The sequence below is a fragment of the Lissotriton vulgaris genome, chromosome 7 (genome assembly GCF_964263255.1).
Source record: "Lissotriton vulgaris chromosome 7, aLisVul1.2, whole genome shotgun sequence".
In the NCBI taxonomy this organism is placed as follows: Eukaryota; Metazoa; Chordata; class Amphibia; order Caudata; family Salamandridae; genus Lissotriton; species Lissotriton vulgaris.
Window position 1 is genome coordinate 1,638,315,852 of NC_141695.1, and position 25,824 is coordinate 1,638,341,675.

Consider the following 25,824-nt stretch of genomic DNA (forward strand, 5'->3'; position numbering starts at 1 on the left):
GGTCCCTATGCTCATACAAAGACAAGAAAGGAAATGCAAACAAACCACGTGCATAGCTTGTATATGTGCAACAGGTACAGTGGGACCGTGAAAACACGACTGTGAGGGGCCCATTATACCCAACTATGGCTGCGTGGACAGCAAGGTGGACATTTTTCTACCTTGCAGTGGGCTCCATGTCATGCTTGTTACACCACTAAAATGAAGTAGATCATACTGTTTAACCCCTCCCCTGCTGGTGACGGAACCGCTCCGTCATCAGCCGCGGTCGCGCTGTGCTGATGACAGAGCGGTTCCGTCACGGCCCGCTCGGCATGCCTGCGTGGCTCAGATTCCGCGCCTGCGCTGAGCGTTCCATTAAGCGGGCGGGGCAATGATGGAACCGCTCCATCATGAGCACAGCACGACCGCGGCTGGTGACGGAGTGGGTCCGTCACCAGCATGGGCGCGCCGCGCGGCCCCCCGCCCCCTTAGCGCTGCGGCAGAATAGCCGCCGCAGCGAAGGGGTTAAGAAACAAAATATCAACCACACAAATACACTATATAATAGCTGTAGTTGACTGATTTGAGCCACACTTTTAATTAAGAGTTATTCCGTGCAATAATTTTGCAACAGAATGACAACACGAGTTTAGGCACTAAGTCATACTCTTCCGTGCACAGTACCTATACTTGAGGATAACCCTCCGTGACAGGCCTCTAGCAAACCTAAAACTTTTTTGATGTAATTCTTCTGACCTGTCAAATCCATGGAATAACTTACAAAGACTTCTTCTCTCCACACTTCCTATAAATCCAAGTAAAGCATTGCTCATAGCTTAAAGGGCATCTAACCCCACAAAGAAGAGTGGGATGGTCAGAAGGCTGTGTGAGGACATGGTAAAGAAAACAGCAGGTGCCTTTGAGAAACAAACAAGGAGCAAATGAGTACAATGCATACTGGAAAACATTTAAAGCAGAACAAATGTCAACAAAAAAGTGAACACAATCAAGCAGAGGGCAACTGTCAAGAAAATGGAAGATGTGGAAAGAGCAGATGAATTAGCATCAGTCACTGTTGCACTGATGACAGAAGCCTGAATGGAGGCATAGGAATAAGGGAAGTCCACGTGGCAGCCCTACCAATGTCCAAGACAGACACACCCTTAAGTTGTAGATGATGAGGCAGTGACTTCCACTGTAGATCTACCCTGTACTGCAAAAACAAGGGATACCTCAAGTGACTTGTAAGTGAAGAGATTGGCAAGAAGTGTTCACCCACTGATTGTGGGCACAGAAAACGTAACCCTGTGATGACCATAACCAGGTCATATTTGTCTTCAAGTGTCTATGGAGAGAGTAGGCAGATTACAGCCGTCTAGATACCCTCTGGGTCCTACACAAAATATCGGCTTACGTTCTCCCCCTTACTTGTTATCCCTTGGTATCGTAGTTTTTTAAGGTATGGATTTGACAGCACGAAGCAGAATGTTCTGCCAGAAAGTCCCCATTATCCTGAATGTAGGAAGTAGGATCTGCTTCTTATAGTTACCCCCCACTTTTTGCTGATGTTTCACTGTTTTTATTAACTTTAGTCTGGCTGGGGCCCTGCTATCCGGGACCATAGCCTAGCTTGCTTCCTCTCTAAAATGATTGCATGTACTTAAGGTACACCACAGATTGGATTCTGGGGTATCCTTATAAGTCCCTAGTATATGGTATCCTATATACCCAGGGCATAGTTACCTCAGAGTCCTCTCAAGGGCTGCAGGATGTATTATGCCACCCCTGGGAGACCATGCAAAATGACACAACAGGTCTGCCACAGCAGCCTGTGTAAGGTGGTGTATGCACCCCTTCCTCAGATATAGGTTTCCTATATTTACGTAATCACTACACATTTGAACCTATCAGTCAACCTTATGGCAGGCCTTATCAATCCTGAAGGCAGGGTGCGGGGTTTTGTGTGAGAGGGTGCCCCTGCATGAGCAGAGCCCATCAGCAGCCTTCGGAATCTCTACTCCGGGGTTGTTAGTGATGCAGCCTAGACCATATACTCTTAAGTGCATTATAACCTCGGGGTAAATGCTAACTTTAAAACGGCTGCACAGAACCATGTCGTAGTTGGTGTCAAACACCTTGGAATCAAACCTCCCCACCAGTAACTGGTGTGGGAGGTATGATTCCTCCATGGTAGAACCACTAGTGGGGGGCACCGGGCTACCCGGTACTAGCTTTCCTTAACCCTTGCATTACAAAATGGATGCTGCAGCCAGAGACACGAATCTGGCCTCTTGCTGCGGGACGAAACTCCGACATGGGAGGCCTGGACAACTCTTTTCTCTAGAGTGATTTTTCATAAATTGCGGAAGCCCCAGGGTCAATCCGTAGACAATTGAATTGTGCGGTTTCTGAATATCGTCCACGCGTACCGTGAGGACATACGGCTGCTGCGTGGACAATATTCAGAAACCGTACAATTCAATTGTCTACGGATTGACCCTGGGGCTTCCGGAATTTATGAATAATCACTCTAGAGAAAAGAGTAATTGGGCAGTGGCTACACCACCCCGGTGCTACGTTTTGAACTGCTACCCCCGCCAGCTCAAGTGCGGATGAGGTTTTCAAACCACTTGATGGTTGCCTCCGTATCCCTGTCCTGAAGAAGACTTGCAGGCCAAGGCCCTACTACCCTATGTGCCACAAGACGAGTCGAAACGTCGACGAATATATAACTATACACCTGGACCCATCCACCCCTTCAGTTTTACGTGCCGCAAAAATACATTCTGTGATTGTAATGAAAAGATGTAAAATTTCCTGCCCCATGGCAATATGGATTCTATCTGGGGCTTGGTACATTGGAGCAGTGCCTAAAGTTGCACTTGATTGTGAACAAATATACCATCGCCAGATGCTGTCCGCAGTACCTGGCCTTTATGGACCAAGCCTTTCCTTTCGACTGTGTGAACAGGACCTAGCTCTGACTGATCCTTATTAACCTGGAGGTCAAAGTCTCCCTGGTTAACTTTTTATGTTCTCTTCGCAAGAATGTAGGGGCCAGAGTGCATTATGATAGCGACGGAAAACTCTCTGAGGAATTGCCCCTGGCCAGTGGAGTGCAACAGAGTTGCATGCTAGCACCTTTGCTCTTTGTTTTTTAGTTAATGAATTATGCATATACCTGTCCAGACCCACCAAGGATGTTCATTTGTCTCAGCATTATTGTATGCTGCTGATGCAGTTTTAATGGCTAGGACGCTTTGCACTTTACGGTGGATTCCTTTGTCTCCTTCATGGGTGAACTAGATATGACTACGAATTATGGGAAGTTGCACGCGATGGCTTGTGGGCCAGGCAGGAGCCAATTGACATCCTTAAAACTACAAGACCACTCTCTGAGCTCCGTGCAGAACTTCTGTTATCTAGGTGACAATTTTAACCCCTCCAACGCCTGGCAACCACACGTGAATTCAGCTTGCATGAAACTAGGAAGGGTGACAGGCTCCCTTTTTAACCACTTTCGGAGGTAAGGCAGGGGGACCATTGCTCCCAGTTTTTCAAATGGAAACATAGAAGTGCAGGTACTCTGCACCAGAGTACCTGCTTGTTTCTGAGAAGTGCTAGTACACTCCTATTAAAAGTATTATGTCTCTCTTTAGAAGTGCAGGTACTCTGGGTCTCTAAATAAAAACGTGCCTGACTCAGTACCGGACAGTACTGGCCCATTTAAAGCACTGATTTCTCCATGTATTAAGAATATTAATTTGCAGTGTGTTCCAATTGATACTATGGAACAGGGGTCTGGGGATATCATAATGCTTCTTCTTTACAAGTGGAAGAAAACCTGTTTAGTAGATGCATTTTGAACCTTCCCCCAACCAGCCCCGAATATAATTAACCCCATGGCTGCTAGGCGTTTTCCCGTCCTGCGCTGGGAATTGCTGTTTTACTTTATTTCATGACGAGCTGGCCTTGTCATCAGCGCACGGCAGGTAAGCGCCATGACGAGCCCAGCTCGTCATTAGCCTCGAAGGGGTTAACGTTCTGAACTTAACCTTGATTACATTTTGGATACAATCAAATTGGCCCATCTCCTGCTTTGGGTGAGTGTTTGGTCCAATCCCAAGACAATTTTCAATAGAGAGGTTATGCATGACTGTCTTGGCCTTGAAAGGGGGCTCTCCATCCCCTGATTGAAGTTGGTCAGCAAAGCCTTTAGCGACATTGGTCTCTCTGTAATGTTCTCTACCCCAGATACACTCTGTAAACAGGATAGAAGATTAGTCAAGGCTCATTTTGTAGAGCAGGGGTCTCCAAACCGGTCCTGGAGGGCCGGATCCATGCCAGATTTTTTGTCTATCCCCATTGAGATACATGTAGTAATTTTAAAAATCTGGCATGGATCCGACCCTCCAGGACCGGTTTGGAGACCCCTGTTGTAGAGCATACCATTTCCCAAAGCAGTGATGTAGCTAGCCCTATTGGCACCCGGGGCGGCCCCTAAGTTCACTGCCCTGTGCAGGTAAGAGCATGGGGGGGGGGGCAACAAACTACTTGTTCGGGGGAGGTTGGTGACCGACTTGTTGTTCGGGGACGGTGGGATGGTGGTAGTCGACAAACCTGACTTGCTCACCTTCGCTGCCCCAAAATACAGTGCCACCTGGGCGGACCTCACCCCCGTACCCCTATAGCTATGCCACTGACCCAAAGAATAGCTGCAGATTTTAATAAGCACTCCGTTCATGATTAATTTAGCACTTAAGCTATGGGGAATATGGCTTTTTGTGTAACTCTTGAACTCTCACGGTGGGAAAAGGTCTGTCTTATTTAGGTTTAGGTCTGGTAATGTGTTTTGTCTTTTGTATTTTACCGAAGAGGCCTCGGTGTGTGCCAGTGATCTCCCTGCTTGCCCCTGTTATCAGCAGGCGGAGCAGTCGATGATGTACTTAATGTTTTTTTGTAACTTCTGTTGCAACTGTTTTCAGTTGTGTTCAGAAACCCCCTAAATACCAAAGCAAAAAAGATCCTGGATTGAAGATAGATCAAAAGCCCCTTCCAGCCCGAGAACATGTCAGAGTGGAAAATACTTTTATTCCCAACTTTTCCTGGAGAATTAGAATGAAAGCCAATAGGTCTGCTGAAGTAGTTGCTTCTTGAGCAGATGAGCGGATCAAGATGACAACTGTACCTCTAATTCCTAGTGAACAATGGAGAACTCTGGGGTATGGCATATGGGAGACCATTGAGCACCCATGCGACCGAAACAATATCTCTCAAATCCTGGTAAAGGCCCCAATTTCACCACCCACCAGAAACAAGAATGGCAGCAGATCCCGAGAGGGCATTTTTGATAGTCAAGACAGCTTCATCGGCGGAAAGAAGGAATACCCCTTGAAATGCAAGTAAGAACCTTGACCTCAAACCCTGAGGGAAACAGGAACACAGGACCTTGTAGCAAACTAAGGGAAGTATTACCATCAAGAAAAACAACTTCTGACGGCTCAAAAAGACGGCACCAGATTGGAGTCCTTGGCTGTATGTTTAACAAGCTCACCCAAATTCTGTCCCCATAGCTTTCGACCTAAAAAGGAAGCTTCAACATGCCCTATGAGGCATCTCCTTTCTATGACCTCATCAATATTGTCTTGTAGATCCCAACATAGAAACCATCAGCACTGGTGCCGTCAGCCCATTTGCAAACACACTTGTAGCACATTGCCGCAGCTTCTCCATAACATCGAACAAAGGGTCAACATTTTCTCTATTATCCACCCCAACCAGTAATGCTTGAAAACGACAGAGCAAATACCAAGCTTTATACGCAGCATACATCTTAGAACCCAAGGGTAAGTTGGCTGTTAAATGTACAGGTTTTAGTGACACCTTGACGCTCTTCCAAGGCTCTGCCCATTCCTGAACAAGAAAGCTACAGATGCAAGGCAGCAGAGTCAAATCAGGATCTGCCACAGACCGTTATCTGCGAAAGCACACTCCACTATCGTAGGGGGCGTAGAAGAAGTGGATGGTGGAGGTACCACCTGTAAGAACATCTGATAGGACTTCCCTTATGATGTGTTTACAAACATAGTGACATGCAACCCCACCCTCACCCAGCACCTTCCTCCATCTTCTTAAACAAAATGAGGACTTGCTGATGCAGACCAGGCCATAGACGCCAACTAAAGAGGTACATGTGTGTCCAGCACAGCGGTGGCTCCAATGAGACCTTTTAGCTGGCATGGGTGTATAATACTGGACAGCCACATGGCAGAAACCCTGGGCACTGAAATTCTTACAGGAACAGGAGAGCTGGCCTCCTGAATCAGCGCTAGGTAGAAGGAGAGCAGTGTCTCTGGTGCTTGGAAGACTTGTAGTGGGACTCGCTTACCCTCCCTGGCAGGGGCGGCTCCTCCTAAATGGCAGAGGAGCGTCGCCACGCCTGCTGCGAGCTCAGCAGGCAAACACAAATAAAATGGCATAATAATGCCATTTTATCTTGCCACCAGCTTGCACTGTGTATAACATGAGCTTGAATCAGGGGGTGGAGCTAAATCCTGGTATTGCAAGATTTCTATTGCTCCTTTCAATGCCCATGTCGGGTTGGTTGGCTGGCTACATACAGCCAGCTTGACATGCGCACTGTACATTCAGCAAACCCAGGGCCGTGGAAGAGCCAGCGGATTTCTGGCACAGGACCCAGCCTCAAAATGAGCGCTTCGTTAGCCTGATGGCCATATTGGGATAGTCAGTCGCATGCCACAGGCCAAAGTAGCAGGCAGAGGGGGCTGAGAGGTTTCCTGCACAATATAGAACAATAACACGCTGTTCAAGTGAGAAACCTTATGCGTTTGAAAAATATTTTACAGCAAAATAACTCTGACAGGACATGTACTGTATAATGTCACTGCTAGAAGTAAGGCCTTTGTGCTGACAATAAATCTAGGGGATGATTGTGGGGGAGTGGAGAGAGTGGTGGGGCGTGAAAACAGCCACTACAAGTATCACCCCAAGAAAAGTGCTATTTCCAGAGCTGCATTGCCAAAACTGCACCTCTTGTGCAAATTCCACAGTGTGTTGTTTCACTGTCTGGGGGCAAACCTTCTATTATGAAATGGGCGACACAGCTATACACCCTGATAGGGGTCTTTTGGCACCCTACTGGGTTGTGGAGGCCAGAGACACAAAGTCATAGAGCAGATGTAAACCTGCCTCTGTAGGGCAGTATATTAAAGTCTCTACTATGCAACCTTTACAACGCAACTTTTACACCGCACTACCATTACAACGAAACATTTACAACGCAACATCCATTACAACGCATGCATTTACAACGCAACCATTACAACGCATGACACTACAACGCATGCCATTACAACGCAGTCATTACAACACATACCATTGCAACGCATAGCATTACAACACATAGTACCCTTACACTATCCAACACTTACCCTACTGTTGCACCCCTGGAGTTAGAATAGTAATTTTTACCCCTACTCTATCCAACACTTACCCTACTGTTGCACCCCCTGGAGTTAGAATAGTAATTTTTACCCCTACACTATCCAACACTTACCCTACTGTTGCTCCCCCTGGAGTTAGAATAGTAATTTTAACCCCTACACTATCCAACACTTACCCTACTGTTGCACCCCTGGAGTTAGAATAGTAATTTTTACCCCTACTCTATCCAACACTTACCCTACTGTTGCACCCCCTGGAGTTAGAATAGTAATTTTTACCCCTACACTATCCAACACTTACCCTACTGTTGCTCCCCCTGGAGTTAGAATAGTAATTTTAACCCCTACACTATCCAACACTTACCTTACATGAAATGTAATGTTATGCTTTGTAATGGTATGCGTTGTAAAGGTAGTATGCGTTGTAGTGGAATGCTTTGTAAAGGTAGTTTCAAAGAATTTGTTGTAATTGCATGCGTTGTAAAGGTATGCATTGTAATGGATGTTGCGGTGTAAAAATTGCGTTGCAAAGGTAGGCGTTGTAAAAGTATGCGTTGTAACGTCATACATCCATGCAAAACTACACAATAAACCTAACCGTGTGTGTACACACGGCATCAGTGATAATGGCACAGCTTTGCACGTTAACCCAATGTATTGGTTGAATTAATTTATTTGTAGTTGCTTCATATAAAACTTCATAAAATACAAATTTACTATAAAAGAAAGGATTCTGAGAACTCAGAGGAGATGAAATTAACATTCATGAGATGTAGTACTATACTGAATCCATGGATGCTGGACGAAGGAAACTCAGAAGTGTACCTACACTACAGAAATAAATCAAGTGGTAAATCAATCTCATGCATTATTTAGCGTAGTTGGGCATTGTGTTAAATCTCTTCATCTCTGCCCACTCAGCACTATTGTAAGATTTGTTCAGGGTTAAATCAATACTTTATTGATCAATTTTCCCTGATTTGAAATAAGATTGTAAATAAGGATCAGAAAAACTGTGCAGCCTCTTCCTCTCCTCAAATGCAGCCAAGCTGGTATATTGTTCAGGAAGATGTATTAAAAGATATCGTTTATTTACTGGCTAAATTTAACTCCATTTCCCGCTCAAATGATATTATCCAACCGCACTTAATCAAGATCTACCCTTGCAAGCTGCAAGGCCTCTTTGTATATCATTTTTTACGCTTCCTCGTGGAAAGCGAGATTTAGTGATGTGCATATGGTTGGTTTGATATCCTGATAAATGAAGAAAGTTGGTCTTAATAGTTTTTTGTCATGTGTTTTCTGCCCTGTGGCAGAGTGGCGATACATAGAAGGCTTTCAGAATCACTTTATAGAAATGGGCAAATCCATTTACAGCTTGAATTTTTGTCGCAAACTCAAACTTTGAACTGTCCTATGCATGCCACTATAAAAGATGGCTTAGCAGTTTAAAATGTGTTGTAACATGCAGAAAGATCCCTACATCCCTGTAAATGACTCCAGCAGTGTGATATATAAATATACTACAATACATAAACAAATCTCTATCAGTATATGACTGTAGGTTTTCTATGGAAAGAAAGTTCAGAAAAATAGGATGTGAAAAGTTAGTCATTTCTCATTTAGGAGCAGTCAGTGTTCCGCTTTTCAGTTTTCATAGATGTTCTATGGAAAGAAAGTTCAGAAAAATAGGATGTGAAAAGTTAGTCATTTCTCATTTAGGAGCAGTCAGTGTTCCGCTTTTCACAGTTTGCAGCCAGCGGCAGCCTGTGCATGTAAGAGCAGCGGGGCAGTGTTGGTGGGGGGGGGGGGGGGGTGGGGGGGGGGAATTATTTTGACAGACGACAATGAGGGAAAATTAACTATTGATTTAAATTCCCGTCGTGGTCGTCTGTCGAATACCCCCCCCCCCCCCAACCCGCCCCACAGCTCTTACCTGCACGGGCCGCGGCTGTTTGCGGCATCTGCAGCGGGTGTCATAACTCACCTAGGCGCCCAACGCCCATTCGGCTCAAAGGGCTTCAGACCTCTCCCCATTGTGTATGTCAGCTCGCGCTGAGACAGCTTCCTGGGCACACACACACAGCTGCACCGAGTACTTCACAGGTCTTTAAAAGACCATTTACTTGCTAACGAGGCTTTGTTGTGTTTTTACCCCTTCTTAGAGCCCCTGCATCTCTACACTGCATATTGCTCGAAGTATCAGCCCGCCCCCGCAATCTTTAGTTGCCCGCCCCCCAAAATTAGCTCTAGTTGTGCCTCTGAACTCAACAATGAACAATTCCACAATAGTAGCAACTTAATTCATTTTTTTACCGGTGAATAGTGATGTCAGAACTAAATGATAATAGGTAAAAAGGGTACAGGGTTTCCCCTTGTATCTTCCGGTGCCAATTTTTCTAACATGCGCAAGGGTGTATACAGTCCAGTCATTCATGTTTTAGCTTAGTGCAAAGATTGAGGAATTCATAGATTTCAATGAACTTACAGGGCCCCTGCTTCGACATTAGGTCCTCGAACATAAAACGGAACTCTGATATCAAATTCATAGGGCATGGATTTTCCTTTCACCAGTCCAAATTGTCCAATGTGGTATCCGTGATCTGCTGTGTAAATTACATAGGTGTTTTCCAATTCACCGGTCTCAACCAATGCGTTATAGATCTGAAAAACATCAAATGTAAATTGAAATAATCACTAATTTCCATAAGTGTATTAATGAGAACAGTGCAAGATAAATCTGTATACTTTAGTATAGTATAGGACTTTACGAACATTTGCGTTGTCCTCTCCTTTCTTGTCCTTTAATTTCTAACTAACCCTACACCCGACAGCTATCTACTTTTAAGGGTTGATAGATAGATGTACATGTCATACATAACAAAATATGGCATTTACATTTCTAAGCAGTGACAGTGATATTTCATACTTAAAAGAGGTAGCAGAATACAATTTTTCACACATGCAGAAAACAACACCCCTTTTCAATTACTGCATTTGGTATGTCAGGAAAGTCAGAAAGTGCAATAACGCGGGTAAATGGTGGTGACAAATTTCTGGAAAACCTAAACATTCTGTAAAAAGAACCACCATATATTTTATCTTGGATTATAGAAAGGTTGAGCTCTAATACCTTAATTGTGTGTGTGTGTGGGGGGGGGGTGGATGACTACCCCAACACTAGTAGGGTAGGACTCATTGTCAGCAGGAATAAGTACTAAAAGAAAGACTGTGTTCAGGTGGTTCCTGAAAGGATGATTTTATGATTTCAGATGCAGTTATCTCATTCACAGTGCACGGGGTCCAGATTCATGCCAGAGTTTTGGGATATCCTCATAAGACACATTTAAATACACTGAATGTAAATTAAAGTTATTAACATAAACCATTACCATCCTGAAAATCTGGCATGGATCCAGCTATCCTGGTCCTACATTGAACACGCCTGGTCAAGTGGATAATATTCGCGGTGGCCTTAAAATTCAGCTTTTCCCAGGGGCAATCATCTAATATTTGGGGGATATACCTAGGATATATTGTAATTTTCTTTTAAGTGTATTAGCCATCTTTGCATGGCAATTCATCCATATCATGAATAGAGAATGTATGCACTTGAACTCATATCACTAAAGATGTCTTAACTTGCCAAATAAATCCTAATAACAAATAAAATGTCAACTTCCACATTCAGTTATGTTAAGAGGATTATCTGTTGTTAGGCTTGGTAGTGCCTTGCCCCCAGATGCTACAGCCTTTAATGCTCTCAAACCAGAGGATCCTAACAATGCAGCAACAGACTCCACCCTCCTTGTCAATTACCTCTCGATCAAGCATAAAAAAGGGCCTATCAGATATTAAGAGAGGAGGTAGGATTTTACAGCTCAGGTTATGCATTTAGGCGGCTGAAATTGGAAACCAAAGAAGATAATTAGAAGAAAGTTATTTTAAGTTTATCTATTACTGAGAACTGGCATATACTTTTCAAAACGGTTGGGTCGGAAACTTGAATGGGATGCAAATGGTATACAGCTATCAGGGAATATTTCAGAAGTACAATGGAAAACAAAGTCCTCCTGAGAGGAATTATTTATAAGTTAGTGGTGAAGTTCATACCAAACTAGGAATCATGTGCTTTGTTAATTCAAACTAAGTTTTGGGGACTTTTGCATGGGCTAGGGGTGCAGGAGTGGCGGGAGGGAAGAGTTTCTTTTACTTCATGTGAAGGGAGCCTTTTATGCTCCTCCATGTTTGGAAAATGAGGGCTCATGGGGTCTCATGGGGTCTGGGCGCAATGATTGCCTGCAGTCCCTGCAGCTATTCACAAGTCTTTAGGTCCAGTGTCTTTGGTCCCGGAATTACCAGGCCTGAAGTTTGAGGACCTGATCATTCTGTGCCCAGAGACAACAGAGAACCTTTGGTTGCCCAGAGCCATGCCGAAACCACAGGGTGAAACACACCGGATCCAAGGTAAACCCGCAGATCTTTTAATTTCGATAGGGCAGGTAACTCTCAATTCTGACCCTATCTGAAAAATAAGAGCCCTTGTAATTTGCCCCATATGTCAGGATCACATGTTCACACTACAGAAAAAAATAAAAACAAGCAATTTGAGAACTTTATGGTGAAACAAAATTGGCCTTTGGGTCTGAGCCTTGACCATCAATTTCCAAAGTAGGTGGCATCAATCCGTCTCTTACCTGTCACTTGAAACTCCTTAATGGTTCTTCAGGCGTCTTATGAGGCGAGAGATTTGTCTGCTTTGTTTTCTATTAATTCCTATTTTTAATTATGATACAATAAACTTTATTCTGTTGACCAAATGGCCATGCCTGCTTGATTCTGGGGAGTAATACAACACTTTAAACTAATAACATGACATAAAATGTCCATGTATTTTGCTAGGGCATCACATTGTGGAGCATATTTACAATAAAGTGGCAGAGCGTGTTGTTAAGTCAAGAAGGCTAAAAACACACTTCGTCACTTTAGAAACTCAGGGCTGCACCATATATACTAGAATAGGGTGCAGCCCTGCGTTTCCCCCTGTGCTGATGCTAAATTAAGCTGCCTACCGCCAACGCAGGCACCCTTGCACCATTGAGCACCATAGTGCAAGGGTGCCTGTGCTGAGGGGAAGATTGTTTATGTTCAGGAAAGCCCTCCTTCTCACATAAACAATCTTGAAATGCTGTTTTGTAACTTCTATGTTTGCTGCTTAACCCCTTCGAATCTCATGACGAGCTCAGCTCATCATGAGCCACGGTGCCCTTGTGCTCATGACGAGCTGAACTCGTCATGACCTTTAGAACGCTCGCACGCTGGGCTAATTCCCCTGCTGTGCGAACGTTCTAAAGAAACGGGTGTGGTCATGACAAGCTCAGCTCGTTATTTTTTTTTTTTTTTTTTTTTTTAAATATATCTTTTATTCAGTGCAAAGGAGAAAAAAAAATACAAGCATATTCCATACAGAGTCTCGATGTATGAAGATTCAATAGTCAAAGTAATGCATACATAGATCATGGAGTAGTCCGCAGAGTATATCACAACATTTCGCTGAGAATGTCAACGTTCAAACAGTGCGTGATCATGCTATCTTAGTTATTGTACCCTGCCAATCAAGCAACTTCAATAAAAGCGTAACGGGAAAGGGGTGTCAAACTTGGGGTCGTGCGGTGTGCGGTGCAGCAGTTGGTGGGGCCTACGGTAGGGGGGGGGGGGTGAGGAGAGAGGGGGGGAGGGCCCGGTAGTAGTGTTTCAGCGGACTCGTGTCTGACCTTGCATGTTCGGGAGTTATGCTGGCGATGCAGGAGGGTGGCAGCTATCCTGGCGTGTCAGCTGAGCCGGGGGGGGGAGAAGAGGGGGTGCCTAGGGGTCAGGTGTATGGGCGTTGTGTCTATCGTCTGCGGCGCCTGGAGTGTGTTGGTCATCGCTATGTTCCTCATCCGGGGGTGTCTGTCTCTCGGGAGTGTCTGGTGCCTGGGGTCCATTGTGGAAGGAGCGGATCATATCGTCCCAGAGAGCCGCTATGGGGTATTTACGCAATCCCGCCGTCTCCTCATTATGTAATGATATGCTTTCCGCTTTCGCCCAGTTATCTAGCGAAGCGCGCCAGTGTTCCGCCGCTGGTGGTGCCGCCCGCTTCCAATGCTTCGTGATGAGTCTTTTGGCCGTGATGAGGCCAAGGTCCCAGAAGCGGGAAGGCACCCTGTTTAGTTTGGTCCTATGGAAGAGGCCCAAGAGGCACGCCTCCCATGAGAACGGGATCGGCATTGCCGTGCATCGTTTCAGTAGCGTGAGTATCGAGTGCCAGTATGCCCGAAGCTGGGGACATTGCCACAGCATGTGGAGGAGATCTGCTCCCTCCGTGCCACACCTCGGGCATTTGGCTCCCGTGCCCGGGAAGTACAAGTTTATCTTGTCCGGGGATAGATATGCGCGGTGTAGGACATAAAATTGGATCTGTTTGAAGCGTGCATTACGGGGAATGTTGCGGGGGCCTGAGAGTATCGCCGCCCACTCCTTGTCCGTCCATGCCTTCCCTCTGTCCACCGCCCATTTGTCCCGGAGAGGTTGCAATGTGTGTTGAGTGTGCGAGAGTAGCACCTGTGTCAGCCAGTGCACCACATGTGTCCCGTTGCCCATCACGTGCATGCACTGTACTAGCTGGTGTGTGGGCGGTTCGTCAGCGATGTTCCCCCATTTCTGCGTGAGTGTCCGCAGTATTGAGGCATGTTGCAGGAATTGTCCCGCGGGCAGTCCCGTGTCAGCAGTCAGTGCCTCGAAGGAAAGTAAGGCGCCATCTGCGTACAAATCTGCCATAGTTTCTATGCCTGCGTGGGTCCACTGTGCTAGTGCCGCCTCTGTCACGACTGACGTGGCCTTGGGGGTGCCCAGGAGTGGTAACGCTGGCGCGTACGGTATGGTGGTTCTAGTGAGGCGTAAGCATCTGTCGTAACATTTCGTGGCCACAGCCACATGTAGTTGCGAGTGTTTCCTAGGGCTCGTCAGCGGGTGGAATAGGGTATGTATCTGCAGTGGGGAAAGGATGTCTGTGGCCGTAGCCGTGTCCTCGAGATTCCTGCCTGAAATCCAGGCTACCGCCCATTGCACCTGTGCTGCTAGGTAATAGAGCTCTAGGTTCGGGACCGCTGCGCCGCCTTCAGTGACCGGGTTGTAGAGTTTCGTCAGTGCTACTCTTGGCCTGCCTGTGTTCCAGATCAGATCTCTGAGCATGGACTCCAGCTCCCTGAATATGCGGACAGGGATATAGAGTGGGAGGTTGGCAAAGTAATACAGGAGCCTGGGGAGTATTATCATTTTCGTTAAGGTTACCCTGCTTGGCACATTGATGGGGAGAGTTTTCCAGAAGGCGACCTGTGTTCGAACAGACGATATGGCCCGTGTCAGGTTGCCGTCCAGAATATCCGGGGGCGTCCTGTATATGTGAATGCCCAGGTACTTAAACGTGGTTTGGTACCATGGCAGTCGTTCATTATTAATGTGGAGTACCGGGTCCGGAGCGTCGGGGGTGAACGAATATGCCCCCGACTTGGCCCAGTTAACTTTGAGGCCTGACATCGATTCGAACGTGCGGAATATGTCCGACAGTTCCGGCGGCACATTATCAAGGTCTTTGATATACAAGAGTAAGTCGTCTGCATATAGTGACACTACATGCGTGCCGTCTGCTAGCGGGATGCCCCATCGTGCTCCGCTGGCGCGCAGCCGTTCAGCCAGTGGTTCGATCGCCAGGGAGAATAGTAATGGGGAAAGTGGGCAACCTTGTCTGGTGCCTCTTCTGACCTTTATGGACTCTGAGACCAGTTTCCCAGTGCGTACTCTCACCTCAGGTTTCCCATATAGCAGGCCCACCAGCTCTAGAAAGTCATCACCCAGGTCAAACTTACGTAGCACTGCCGATAAATAGGGCCATTCGACAGAGTCGAACGCCTTCTCCAGGTCCAGCACCAGGCAACCCGATCTTGGCCACGTCTGGGCTGCGTATTCCTGCACCCGGAACAGCCTCCGGATATTCTGGGAGGTGCATCTCGTTGGGACAAACCCATTCTGGTCCTTGTGTACCAGTGCCGGTACCAGGGCCGCTAGTCTACGAGCCAATGCTGATGCCAGGATTTTGTAGTCCGTATTGAGCAGGGCTAACGGCCTATATGACCCAAGGAGCGTCCCTTCCCTGTTTGGTTTGAGAAGCGATACCAGTATGGCTTCGTTCATGGATGCTGGTAAGGATGAGTCGTCTAGAGCTGCCGAGTATGTTCTGAGCAGTTCGGGAATTAGGATGTCAGAATATGCTTTGTAGTATTCTGCAGGCAGTCCGTCCGGGCCAGGGGTCTTCCCGTTAGAGAGGGCGAATATGGCCTCACGTAATTCCTCCGCTACCAACGGTGCTCCGAGCTCATCTCGTTGGTTATCAGTCGGGGCGGGAAGTGTGAGTTCCTCCAGGTATGCCTGGATGTCCGGTTGCGGATTGGCCATTTGTGACTGGTATAGTGTCTTGTAATGTGCCACGAAGGCTGCATGTATGTCCGCCTGGGTGTATACCACGGTGTCCGCAGTAGGGCTTATGGCCGTTACTGGGGCGGAGCGGTCTTCTCGCCTTATCAGCCAGGCCAGTAATTTGCCCGGCTTGTCGCCGTAGCGGTGTGTGCGTGCTGAGTGTGCGGTGAAATTGACTTGTTTTAGTCTGCCTATCAGTCTGTCGTGTTCCGTCCTAGCCTCAAGCAGCTCTGTTTCGTCCCCTCCCGTCGCCTCTTGTTCTTTGTGCAGCAAATCCCTTTCTAGCCGTTTCAGGTCTGCTTCCAGCTGTCGGCGGGTGTGTGCTTGGGTGCCGAGGCATAGCCCCCTCAGGACCACTTTGAACGCGTCCCACTCTATCTGGGGTGTGGAGGCAGTATTGTTGTTATCTTCGAAGTGCTGTGCTGTTTGTGCCCCTATCGAGGATCTGAATGTGCCGTCAAGCAAGAGGTCTGGTTGTAGTCGCCAGGTGGGGATTGGTGGTCTCGGCTGTTCCCAGGCGAGTGTCATGAAGTGTGGATTATGGTCCGAATGCGTGCGGCCCATGTATTGCGTGTCTCGTATCGCCGGTAGTAGGTCTCTGGATACCATGTACCTATCTAGGCGTACATGCAGGTTGTGTGCCCCTGAGTGGAAGGAGTAGGCCCTGGCGTCTGGGTTGTGGCTGCGCCATGCATCGAGTAGGTCCCATTGCACGGACCAATCTAGGAGGGCTCGCGCTGCGTGAAGAGCTGGGGAATTAGGGAGTGGAGGACGGGAGCGGTCTAGGGAAGGGTCCAGTGTGCAGTTATAGTCCCCGCCCAGTATCCACTGTATGCCATGCCATGGCGCCAGGGTATTGGACAGTTGTGTTAAGAAATCCTGTATCCCTGTGTTGGGTGCATATATCGAGGCTAGTACTATCGGGTTCCCGTCTATCTTGCCCCTAGCCGCTACATGTCTCCCCCCAGGGTCCACCAGGGTGTCTTGCATTATCCATGGGGTGCCCGGACGTATCCATACCAGCGCCCCCTTAGCGTAGGAAGAGTGGTGTGTGGCATATAGGTGGCCACGCCATCTGCGGCGTAAGGTAGTGACTTCCTTTGCACAGAGGTGCGTCTCTTGTAAGAGAGCAATATGTACGTTGTGGCGTTTGAGGTATGAGAATATTTGATACCGTCTGGACGGTGTGTGCATCCCTCTCACATTCCATGTGCATATGTTGATCACAGACATTGCTTTGTATTGACGGTCTCCCCAGAGCGGCCTCCCCGTCCCACCCCCCGCCCGCCCGTAGTTCGTAAGGAATATTGATTGGCCCGCACGCCATTGCAGTGTTGTGAAGGGGGAAAACAGGCAGCTAACGTGGCCAATAGAACAGTTAGCCAATGAACATCGCAAACATGCGAAATACCAAAAGGTCGGTGGGCAAACGTGCTCCCGTCCATGCTCTCAAGGAGAGTAACAAAGTTTAGTTCAGTTCTGGGGGCGGCCGTGCAGTGCTAGCAGTAGCAGCTGGCTAAGTGTTTGTAGAATCATCGTATAGGGGTTGTTCCCCTTCCCGGGGGGTATGTGGAGGCCCGAGTCAGCCTCAACCTTAAAAGTTATAGGTGCAAAACCAACATTTAATGCCATACATTACGTGTCTTGATTAGCGTGCAGCAGGATGGCTGGCCACAGGAGTGGGGGGCCGGCTGCTCAGCGTCCGTTGGGTCATCACCAGGGCAAATCGTGGCTCTCAGCTTTCCGGAGGTCTCGTCGGGCCAGGCGTATTCAGTCTGGGTCCGCGATCTCCTCGCGGATGGCCCTTCGAGTGTTCTTGTGGGAGTCTTGGTGGATATGTTCTGGGAGACAGTTAGCCGATGTATTCCGAGGTTTGGGGGGTGACATCCGGTCCTGGATCTGTCACTGGAGAGTCCGACATTCCGTAGATTGCTTCGTCGTCGCTTGGGAGGTCTTGTGTGCCGCTGCCAGTTGGGTCGCTGGGCGCTGGGGAGTGGCTGAGTTCCCGCACAAGTCGGAGGGCTTCTTGTTTTTCTTGCTGCGTAGCGTCGGCAGGGGGAGACATCTTCCTTGGCCCGTTCGTGCGCCCCTGCGCCCGCTGCTTCGGGCGCCGTCGTCTCCTATTCCCGCCAGATTGGCGTCCAATCGCGTGGGCTGCCGGGGTCCTGGGGGCTGTGTCTGTGCCACTGTCCAGCCATGCTTCCACTTCATCTGGGTCTGTAAAGAAATGGGTTTTCTCCCCGGCTATCACTCTGAGTTTCGCGGGGAATAGTAAGGAGTACTGTAGGCCCTGCTGGCGCAGGCGTTTCTTCACCGCTAGAAAGGATTGTCTCTGCCTCTGTACTTGTATGGTGTAGTCCGGGAAGAACATTACTTTGGTGTTTTCGATCCTCACCTCTTCAAGTTTGCGCGTTTCTCTCAGTATGGAGTCCCGGTCTCTATAATTCAGGATACGGAGGAGCATGGGTCTTGGGTTGGAGCCCGTAGCCAGGGGTGTGGTCGGGACTCTGTGGGCGCGCTCCACCACGAATTGAGGCGAGAGTGAGCCCTCAGGCAGGATGGATGTCAGCCATTTTTCCATGTGTTCCTCCGGTTTTCTCCCTTCCCATTTCTCCGGAACGCCGACCAGGCGTACATTGTTCCTCCGCGCCCTGCCTTCTGCATCCTCGGCCCGGTCTTCTAGGAACTCCACTCGGTTCAGCAAGTCCTGTATGTGGGTATGTGTCTGGCTGGCTTGGGGTTGGAGCTCTTTCACGGTTCCCTCCAGCGTCGAGGTGCGGTCAGCGAGCTTTTTGTGGTCTTCGCGGAGATGCGTGAGGTCTATGGCCACACTGTCGATCTTAGTGGCCAGGGAGGTGCGTGTGAGTTGAATTGATTCTTCCAGTCGCTCCATGGCTGCTAGCATGACGTCGAGTTTCGCTGCCGTTTGGTCCTGGTCCGTAGTTTTGCCAGTTTTGTTCATTTCGCCTTTAGGCCTCGCGCCCCCAGTGCCGGTCCGCGCCCTGGTCCCGCCAGACATCGGCGTCCGATGGGGAGTCCGCTTTCCTTGTCCCGGCTTGGTTCTGTCCGGCCTGGCCAATGGCGGGTGGGTGGATGAGGGTCGTCGGCTGCCGGTGGGGACTCGGCTGCTGGTATCGGTAGACTCTGCCTGTGTGGTGATTGCGTGGCACTCGTTCGCTCCTGGGAGGGTAGACAGTTGTTGGGCGCCTCGCTCCTCGGTGCTGCGTGGTATATCTGGGCGTCGCCGGGTGTACGGCGCTGTTCCACGATGTGCCCCCTGTGAGTCACGAGCCTGTTTGTGGCAAGGGGCTCAGGGTCCGTGTGGGTCCATGCGGGCTGTGTGCTGCGCCGGCGTGGTGACTGGCTCCGCTCGTGTGGCAGCCGCTCGGCGTCTAGCTTCGCTCGGGTCGCAGGCGGCGCAGGTCTTCGTTCCCTCAGGCCGTCGCTATTCCCACGGTGTGTGCCTGGGGTAGCGCCAGTGGGTGCAGGCCGTGCTGCGTCGTGGAGCCAGTGAGTGCTGCCTGTGACCGGGGTCCCGCGTGTCGTGGTTCGCGTGGCTGCCGGTGAGTGCCGAGTTGCGTGCCCCAACCTCCACTGACCTCCAGCTCCCCAGGTGTCCGAGGCCCAGCCGCTCACCTCTCCGCACCGCTGTGCGTGTGGGTCAGTGTAGCTCCCGTCGCAGGGGAGACGCGTCCAGGCCTAGCGGCCACCGCCAGTTCCAGGGCACTCCCGCCGATCCGCCCTAGTGTGTGCGCGGGATGTCCGGCCGTGTTAGTGCGGTCGCCTCACCCCAGTTCCTCACCGTCGTGGGGGGTGGGCGGCCTCCGGTGCATTGGTGCGTGGTCCGCTGGTGTTTGGTGTCGGCCCCGTTTTTGGGCCTACCGCGTCTGCCGGATCCCCGGTGTTTCCTGGGTCCGCGCCCGGGCTGGCGGCAACTTTCGCGGCCGCGGGCGGCCGGCACCTCCCGGTGCGGTTTCGCAAGTCCGATCCGCGCCAAAATCGGACAGGCGCCGCGTCGGATCTAGTGGGGCACTCGCCGGTGGTTTTCGGCAGTCTCAGGTCTGAACTGTCCCGGATAACAGCGCCGGGAAGGGGAACTCGGCACGGAGCTCTACCCGCAGGCGACCATTTGCTTCGCGTGCTAAGCCACGCCCCCCATGACAAGCTCAGCTCGTTATGAGCACACGACCACCGTGGCTCATGACGAGCTGACCTCGTCATGAGCACAGGGGCGCTGTGCGCGCCCCCCCGCCCCCCAGCACAGCATGGGAATTTGCCCAGCTGCGAAGGGGTTAATGCAGCACACATAGAAGTTACAAAACAGCATTTTCTTAAAGGATTGTTTATGTGCAGGAAGGGAACCTTCCTGCACATAAACAATCATTGGCGATTTGCTGTTTCTATGTGTGCTGCACAACACTGCCTTGTAAATTAGGCATGGCCCCTATCGCCACCACAACATCACTGAAAGTGACATTGTTGTGGTGGTAAGAGCGTGTAAATATGCCCCTTGTGCATTCAAAGACAGAGGTCAAATGTTAGGTCCGTCTTCTGAGGGAAGTTTGGGTTTACTTCTCTTACTCTACCAACAAATTTGAAATATCGCCAAGTCTGAGACGCAGGCAATGGAAATAAGGTTTATTTTCGCTCGTAAAACAGAAAAGGATTTCTTAGAACACCTAAAATGACGGCACTCCAGAAGACTGACTATGTTGTACTTGGCCAGAGGCCAAGGTAGGTACCTACCCTCTCCATTGAGTGATCGACAGACATGAGCGTCTGTAGGCGTTTCCTCTGCAGCATGTTGGTGAACTCCATGTGGATCGGTTTCATGGGCCCCGTGTACCTCATTATCCAGTGCTTGTCGGGGTTCGGAGCATAGTTATAACTTGGGGTGCTGCATAGAAAGAGAAAAAAAATGATAAACACTACTTCATATGTACAATAAATAAAAAAGGTGACATTCATTTGTTGAGAAAATTGCAGTCCAAAGTAATTTCAAAATTATCATGGTTTGATTTCTGTGTATGTCTCTCAAGGAAAACTGCATGGCTCGAGTTTCTTTCTACGAAATAGAAACATATTTAATCTATCATATTTCCCCCCCGCCCGGAGTTTTATATAGTGCAAACTTGACCCGAAGGTATCGGAGCGCTTTACATGAGCACCAGTTGCGTTACAGACGGACACATACATTTTTTTTTGTTAGCCACAGGGAGATTAAGTGATTTGCCCAGAATCACAGGATGTTGAGCGTCGTTGCCGAGACTCGAACCCGGCTCCCCGGATTTGAGGTCGACTGCCCTGGTCATTAGGCCACATCCTCCCCTTAAAGCTGCTTTAATGAAAGTAAATCTGCAAGCTATAAATGTGCATTTGAGTAACAGTACCACTGACAATTGTTAACAAAGGTACCCTTTTAAGGGCCCTCATAGGAGTGGACTGGTACCTCAATCGTTCAACCCCCCCTCACTGGATTTACCGTTTCAAGAAATCCTAGAATCTCCTAAAACAGGAAATCTGAGATTTTGGGGAATAACAGTTGGGAATCTGCCACATGTTTTCCCCTAAAATGTCCGCCACAACTTTGCCCACTTGCAGTACGTTCAATTGGCAAGTGAAATGCCTTGGCGCTAGAGCGGTACCCTAGAATTGTGATGTAACCCATCTCCATCCTCATCACAATTGTCAGGTCACTTGTAATTAAGGTAAAGAAAGATGCTTCATGATGTAGCATGTCCATGCATTTGCTAGGCTTAGAATGATATTTTCATGTTGTGTTCTGTGGACTGCACACATGTTGATATTTCAGTTTTGGGCCATATGTTTATGCATGAATCCTGTGGTGCTGGTGTATATTTATCTTTGGACTCGATTAGCATCCAATATGGTAAAGATGATGTGCCATTTGAATTGATCATAACTGTGCTCCCAGGTGGAGGGACTGACAGCAAATGTCCAGGCACAACCCTCACGTCATGTATGACAATGGTATGTTTTACGTTTTAACCTGGGTATTTTATAAACGCATTATTTTTTGTTGAATGGATTTATGCTGGCATCATTAAGGCAAACATATGAGAGATATTAATTTACATAAAATCATTTTCAATATGTTTTATGCAATTATAACATTTTGTGAATGGGAAACATGAGAACAGGAGTAAGATAGGAACTTTTCTAGATGTAAGAGACTCATAAGATTGGAATTTTCCTTTAAAAATCGGTCCCACAATGTTTATCAGGCGTAGGAAGTAAGAATTTAAGAGTACGAAGTAAGAATTTAAGAGCATGAATACTCTAAAATCTATGCACACTTACTATACTTTTTTGTGGATATTCAAGAACTTTTTTTTTACAATTAATTACCACCTTCAAAACATTTAGATGTTCTCCTTTAAAGGGCAGTGTAAATCCCTTACGAGTGATGGAATGAGTTAGGAAAACACTAAAAATTACTAAGCAGCTGTTTTTATTTTGGGAAAAAGCTATTTTATTCTCAGACAAAACAAAAGAACAGAGGAAAAATTGACTTATGTTAAACTAATTTTCTTGCCACTCTCCGGGGAATGTTTATGAATTCTTAAATCCATACCCGTGTAAGTTGTGGAAACTGAAGACTCACAATTCTAAATATTGTTTTATTTGATGAACCAAATAAATTGAAATGTTACCCATTTACATAGCCAGCAGTTATCCAGAAAATCCAGCATGGCGCCAGTCCTCTGGTTCCAAGGTTGGCACCTCAGACCTAATTCATTCCCCGAAAGAGGTATCAGGGGAGCTAGAGTAGGGCACATTAATTTTTTAAGGCTTATGAGAGCAGATTCCTCATGGATTACCATCACACATGTTACTTCCAGGGGCGGTTGCATAGGAGCGTCGCTCCACTGCCGAAAGGCAACAGATTAAAAATAAAATGATAATAAAACTATTTTATTATCATATTATTTTTTTACTTTCTACTCAGCCCGCTGAGTCGAGTGCGTGGCGGGGCCATGCTCTCTAGTCCAGCGTCGTCAGCTAGGGAGGAGGAGGGTAAGTGCACTTTAAGTGTGCATGTCTGTTTGGCCAGCCGTTTTAGGCCAGCCAAACAGACATGCGCACTTAGCATTTCTCCACCTGGCTGTGTTGCACAGCCGGGTAGAGAACCAGCACAGGCTTCGAGGTCCTAACTGAGCAGCATTGCAGCCCGCTCGGGCCAATCACAATACTGCTCTCATGTTAGAAGAGGGTCGTGATTGGGCGGGGACGGGAGCAGGGAAGCATTGAAGGGGCGGGAGTAGAGGAACACCGAGGCGGCATCTGTCATCAGGGGCAGATAAGTTCTTTTATGTTTTTTTTATTATTACCCCCGCCCCACCAAGTGTTATTGATGGTAACCGCTAATGGTTACTTCATAGCTAAGGTCCCCATTTGATCTGAAGTTGGGAAAACGTTATAATTCTTGTAACTTTTACCTATGAAAGAAATGCTTTACTTCAACCCGTTCTCTATCCTAAGGAAATCAGATGTAATCTAATGTTAGTTTCTAATTTAATCTCCGGCTACAACTATAAAGAAATAAAAAAAATTGCACTACCAGATAAGATAAAATTAGCAAGTATCGGCCAAAACACATAACCATTTGATGATTTGTTTACTTCGATGCTCTCATTTTACAAATGTAACCTGACAATCTGGTCCTGTATAAATGGTTACTCTTCAAAGGCACTGAGTTAAAATTTGCCATACAACTTTTAATTTAATGTGGTAAAGTGGAGAAGTGTGGCTCACTGGTTAGAAGTGGCAGACCCTGAAGCAGAGATCAGGCCTGGGACCAGGGTTCAATTCCTGACACGGCAGGGTCTTGGGCTCAATGTCCGCGGACTCGATAATTCTCGCCTCAGTGCCTTTTCTAATCATGGGTTCCACTCTGCAACTATGGGCAATAGCTTGCTTAATCTCCACAACGGCCTCAACAGCGCTAAGGATGCCTGGCCTCCACCTTGAGGGGGCATCTCACAGGGAAAGCCAGGAAGGGTTCCACAGCGGTATACAGTGCCAGGATGCCCGAGATGGGGTTTACAAGTATACACACATTTACATTTAAAATTGTACAACTCTTCAGTAATCTATGGGTGGTGATGTTCAGCCCATTCAGAGCATTGTTTTCAGTAAATTCTTGGAGGATGAGTAAGGAAGTATAATGTGTGAACAGAAAGCCCAAAACCATATCTATGGGCTGTGTCCTCCCAACGAATAAATGAAAACATTGTTTGTGGAAAAAATAGAAACAAACTTCAATCACAAGGGCAGTAACCCATTTGTGAAGAACTGTAAATACATTACTGTAAGCAGACGGTCCCCCAGCTGCTTTTATAATATAATTATTATATATTTATTATTATTGTTATTAAATCCCCCTCACCTCTGCTGGGATCCAAGCCTGTTTCCCGGCAAAGAATTGGACACTTCATTATATATTCTCACAGGAGTTCCTTGACCATACAGAGGCTGTGCCTCTGTACCAACACAGAAACTTGCAAAATCCTATTATGTGCAATTGGGTGTGTTCTATCCCATATGATTAGTGGAGTTTTCTAGCCATGCACAGAGCACTCAAGATGTCTGAGGTCAGGCTTCAGTAGTTTATTCAGTTCTTGTTTTCATGCTTCTAAAGAATTGTAGGTTTGTTTGCTCCTTTAAAAAAGCATAACTATTACCACACAATATGAACACAAAGAAAGAGCAGGTGCTTTGCTCACACACACCAGTGATAAATTGAGAGCAGTGCACCCGCCCCTAAATGTACTTGCTCCCACGTCTGTCCATGTTAAGTGAGGAGCAGCAGAGTAATGAAAGCCATACTACCTCTTTTAGTGTCAGCTGAGTAACAAAACCCCACTACCTCTTTTAGAATCAACAGATCAGCTGAGTAATGAAAGCCCTATTACCTCTTTTAGTATCAGCTGAGTAATGAACGCCCTACTACCTCTTTTGGTATCAGCTGATCATCTGAGCAGTAAAAGCCCTACTACCTCTTTTAGTATCAGCTGAGTAATGAAAACCCCACTACCTCTTTTATTATCAGCTGAGTAATGAAAGCCCTACTACCTCTTTTGGTATCAGCTGATCATCTGAGCAGTAAAAGCCCCACTACCTCTTTTAGTATCAGCTGAGTAATGAAAGCCCCACTACCTCTTTTAGTATCAGCTGAGTAATGAAAGCCCCACTACCTCTTTTATTATCAGCTGAGTAATGAAAGCCCTACTACCTCTTTTAGTATCAGCTGATCATCTGAGCAGTAAAAGCCCCACTACCTCTTTTATTATCAGCTGACTAATGAAAGCCCTACTACCTCTTTTAGTATCAGCTGATCATCTGAGCAGTAAAAGCCCCACTACCTCTTTTATTATCAGCTGAGTAATGAAAGCCCTACTACCTCTTTTAGTATTAGCGGATCAGCTGAGTAATGAAAGTCCCACTACCTCTTTTAGTATCAGCTGAGTAATGAAAGACCTACTAACTTTTTAGTATCAGCTAAGTAATGAAAGCCCTACTATCTCTTTTAGTATCAGCTGAGTAATGGAAGCCCTACTACCTCTTTTAGTATCAGCTGAGCAATAAAAGCCTTACTGCCTCTTTTAGTTTCAGTTGAGTAATGAAAGCCCTACTTCCTCTTTTAGTATAGGCTTACTTGCAGACCGTGGACTTGTTTCTGAAGCACTCAGAAATGTAGGCAGCATGGGGTGCTGGTAACCTCCAGGTTGAAAAATTAGGCACAGCACTGGGACATCCTCTGGGGAATTGAGGCAAGGAGGTGCTAGCAAAAATGCCTCCCTTCTCCTTATTGCTAGATGGGGGCAGGGGAGGCCCCCTTGTC

At 47.5% G+C, this 25,824-nt stretch overlaps 1 protein-coding gene across 6 annotated transcripts in view; it reads right to left on the reverse strand.

The window, feature by feature from the left end:
• Positions 1-25,824, reverse strand: part of SULF2 (sulfatase 2) — a 432,620-nt gene that overhangs the window by 164,498 nt on the left and 242,298 nt on the right. For all 6 annotated transcript variants that reach the window (XM_086932614.1, XM_086932611.1, XM_086932613.1 and 3 more), the window contains exons 6-7: positions 20,706-20,856; positions 9,934-10,109 (exon numbers count right to left, since the gene is read on the reverse strand). In XM_086932614.1, the coding sequence (XP_086788740.1) occupies positions 9,934-10,109; positions 20,706-20,856 (327 nt within the window). The remainder of the gene's footprint in view (positions 1-9,933; positions 10,110-20,705; positions 20,857-25,824) is intronic.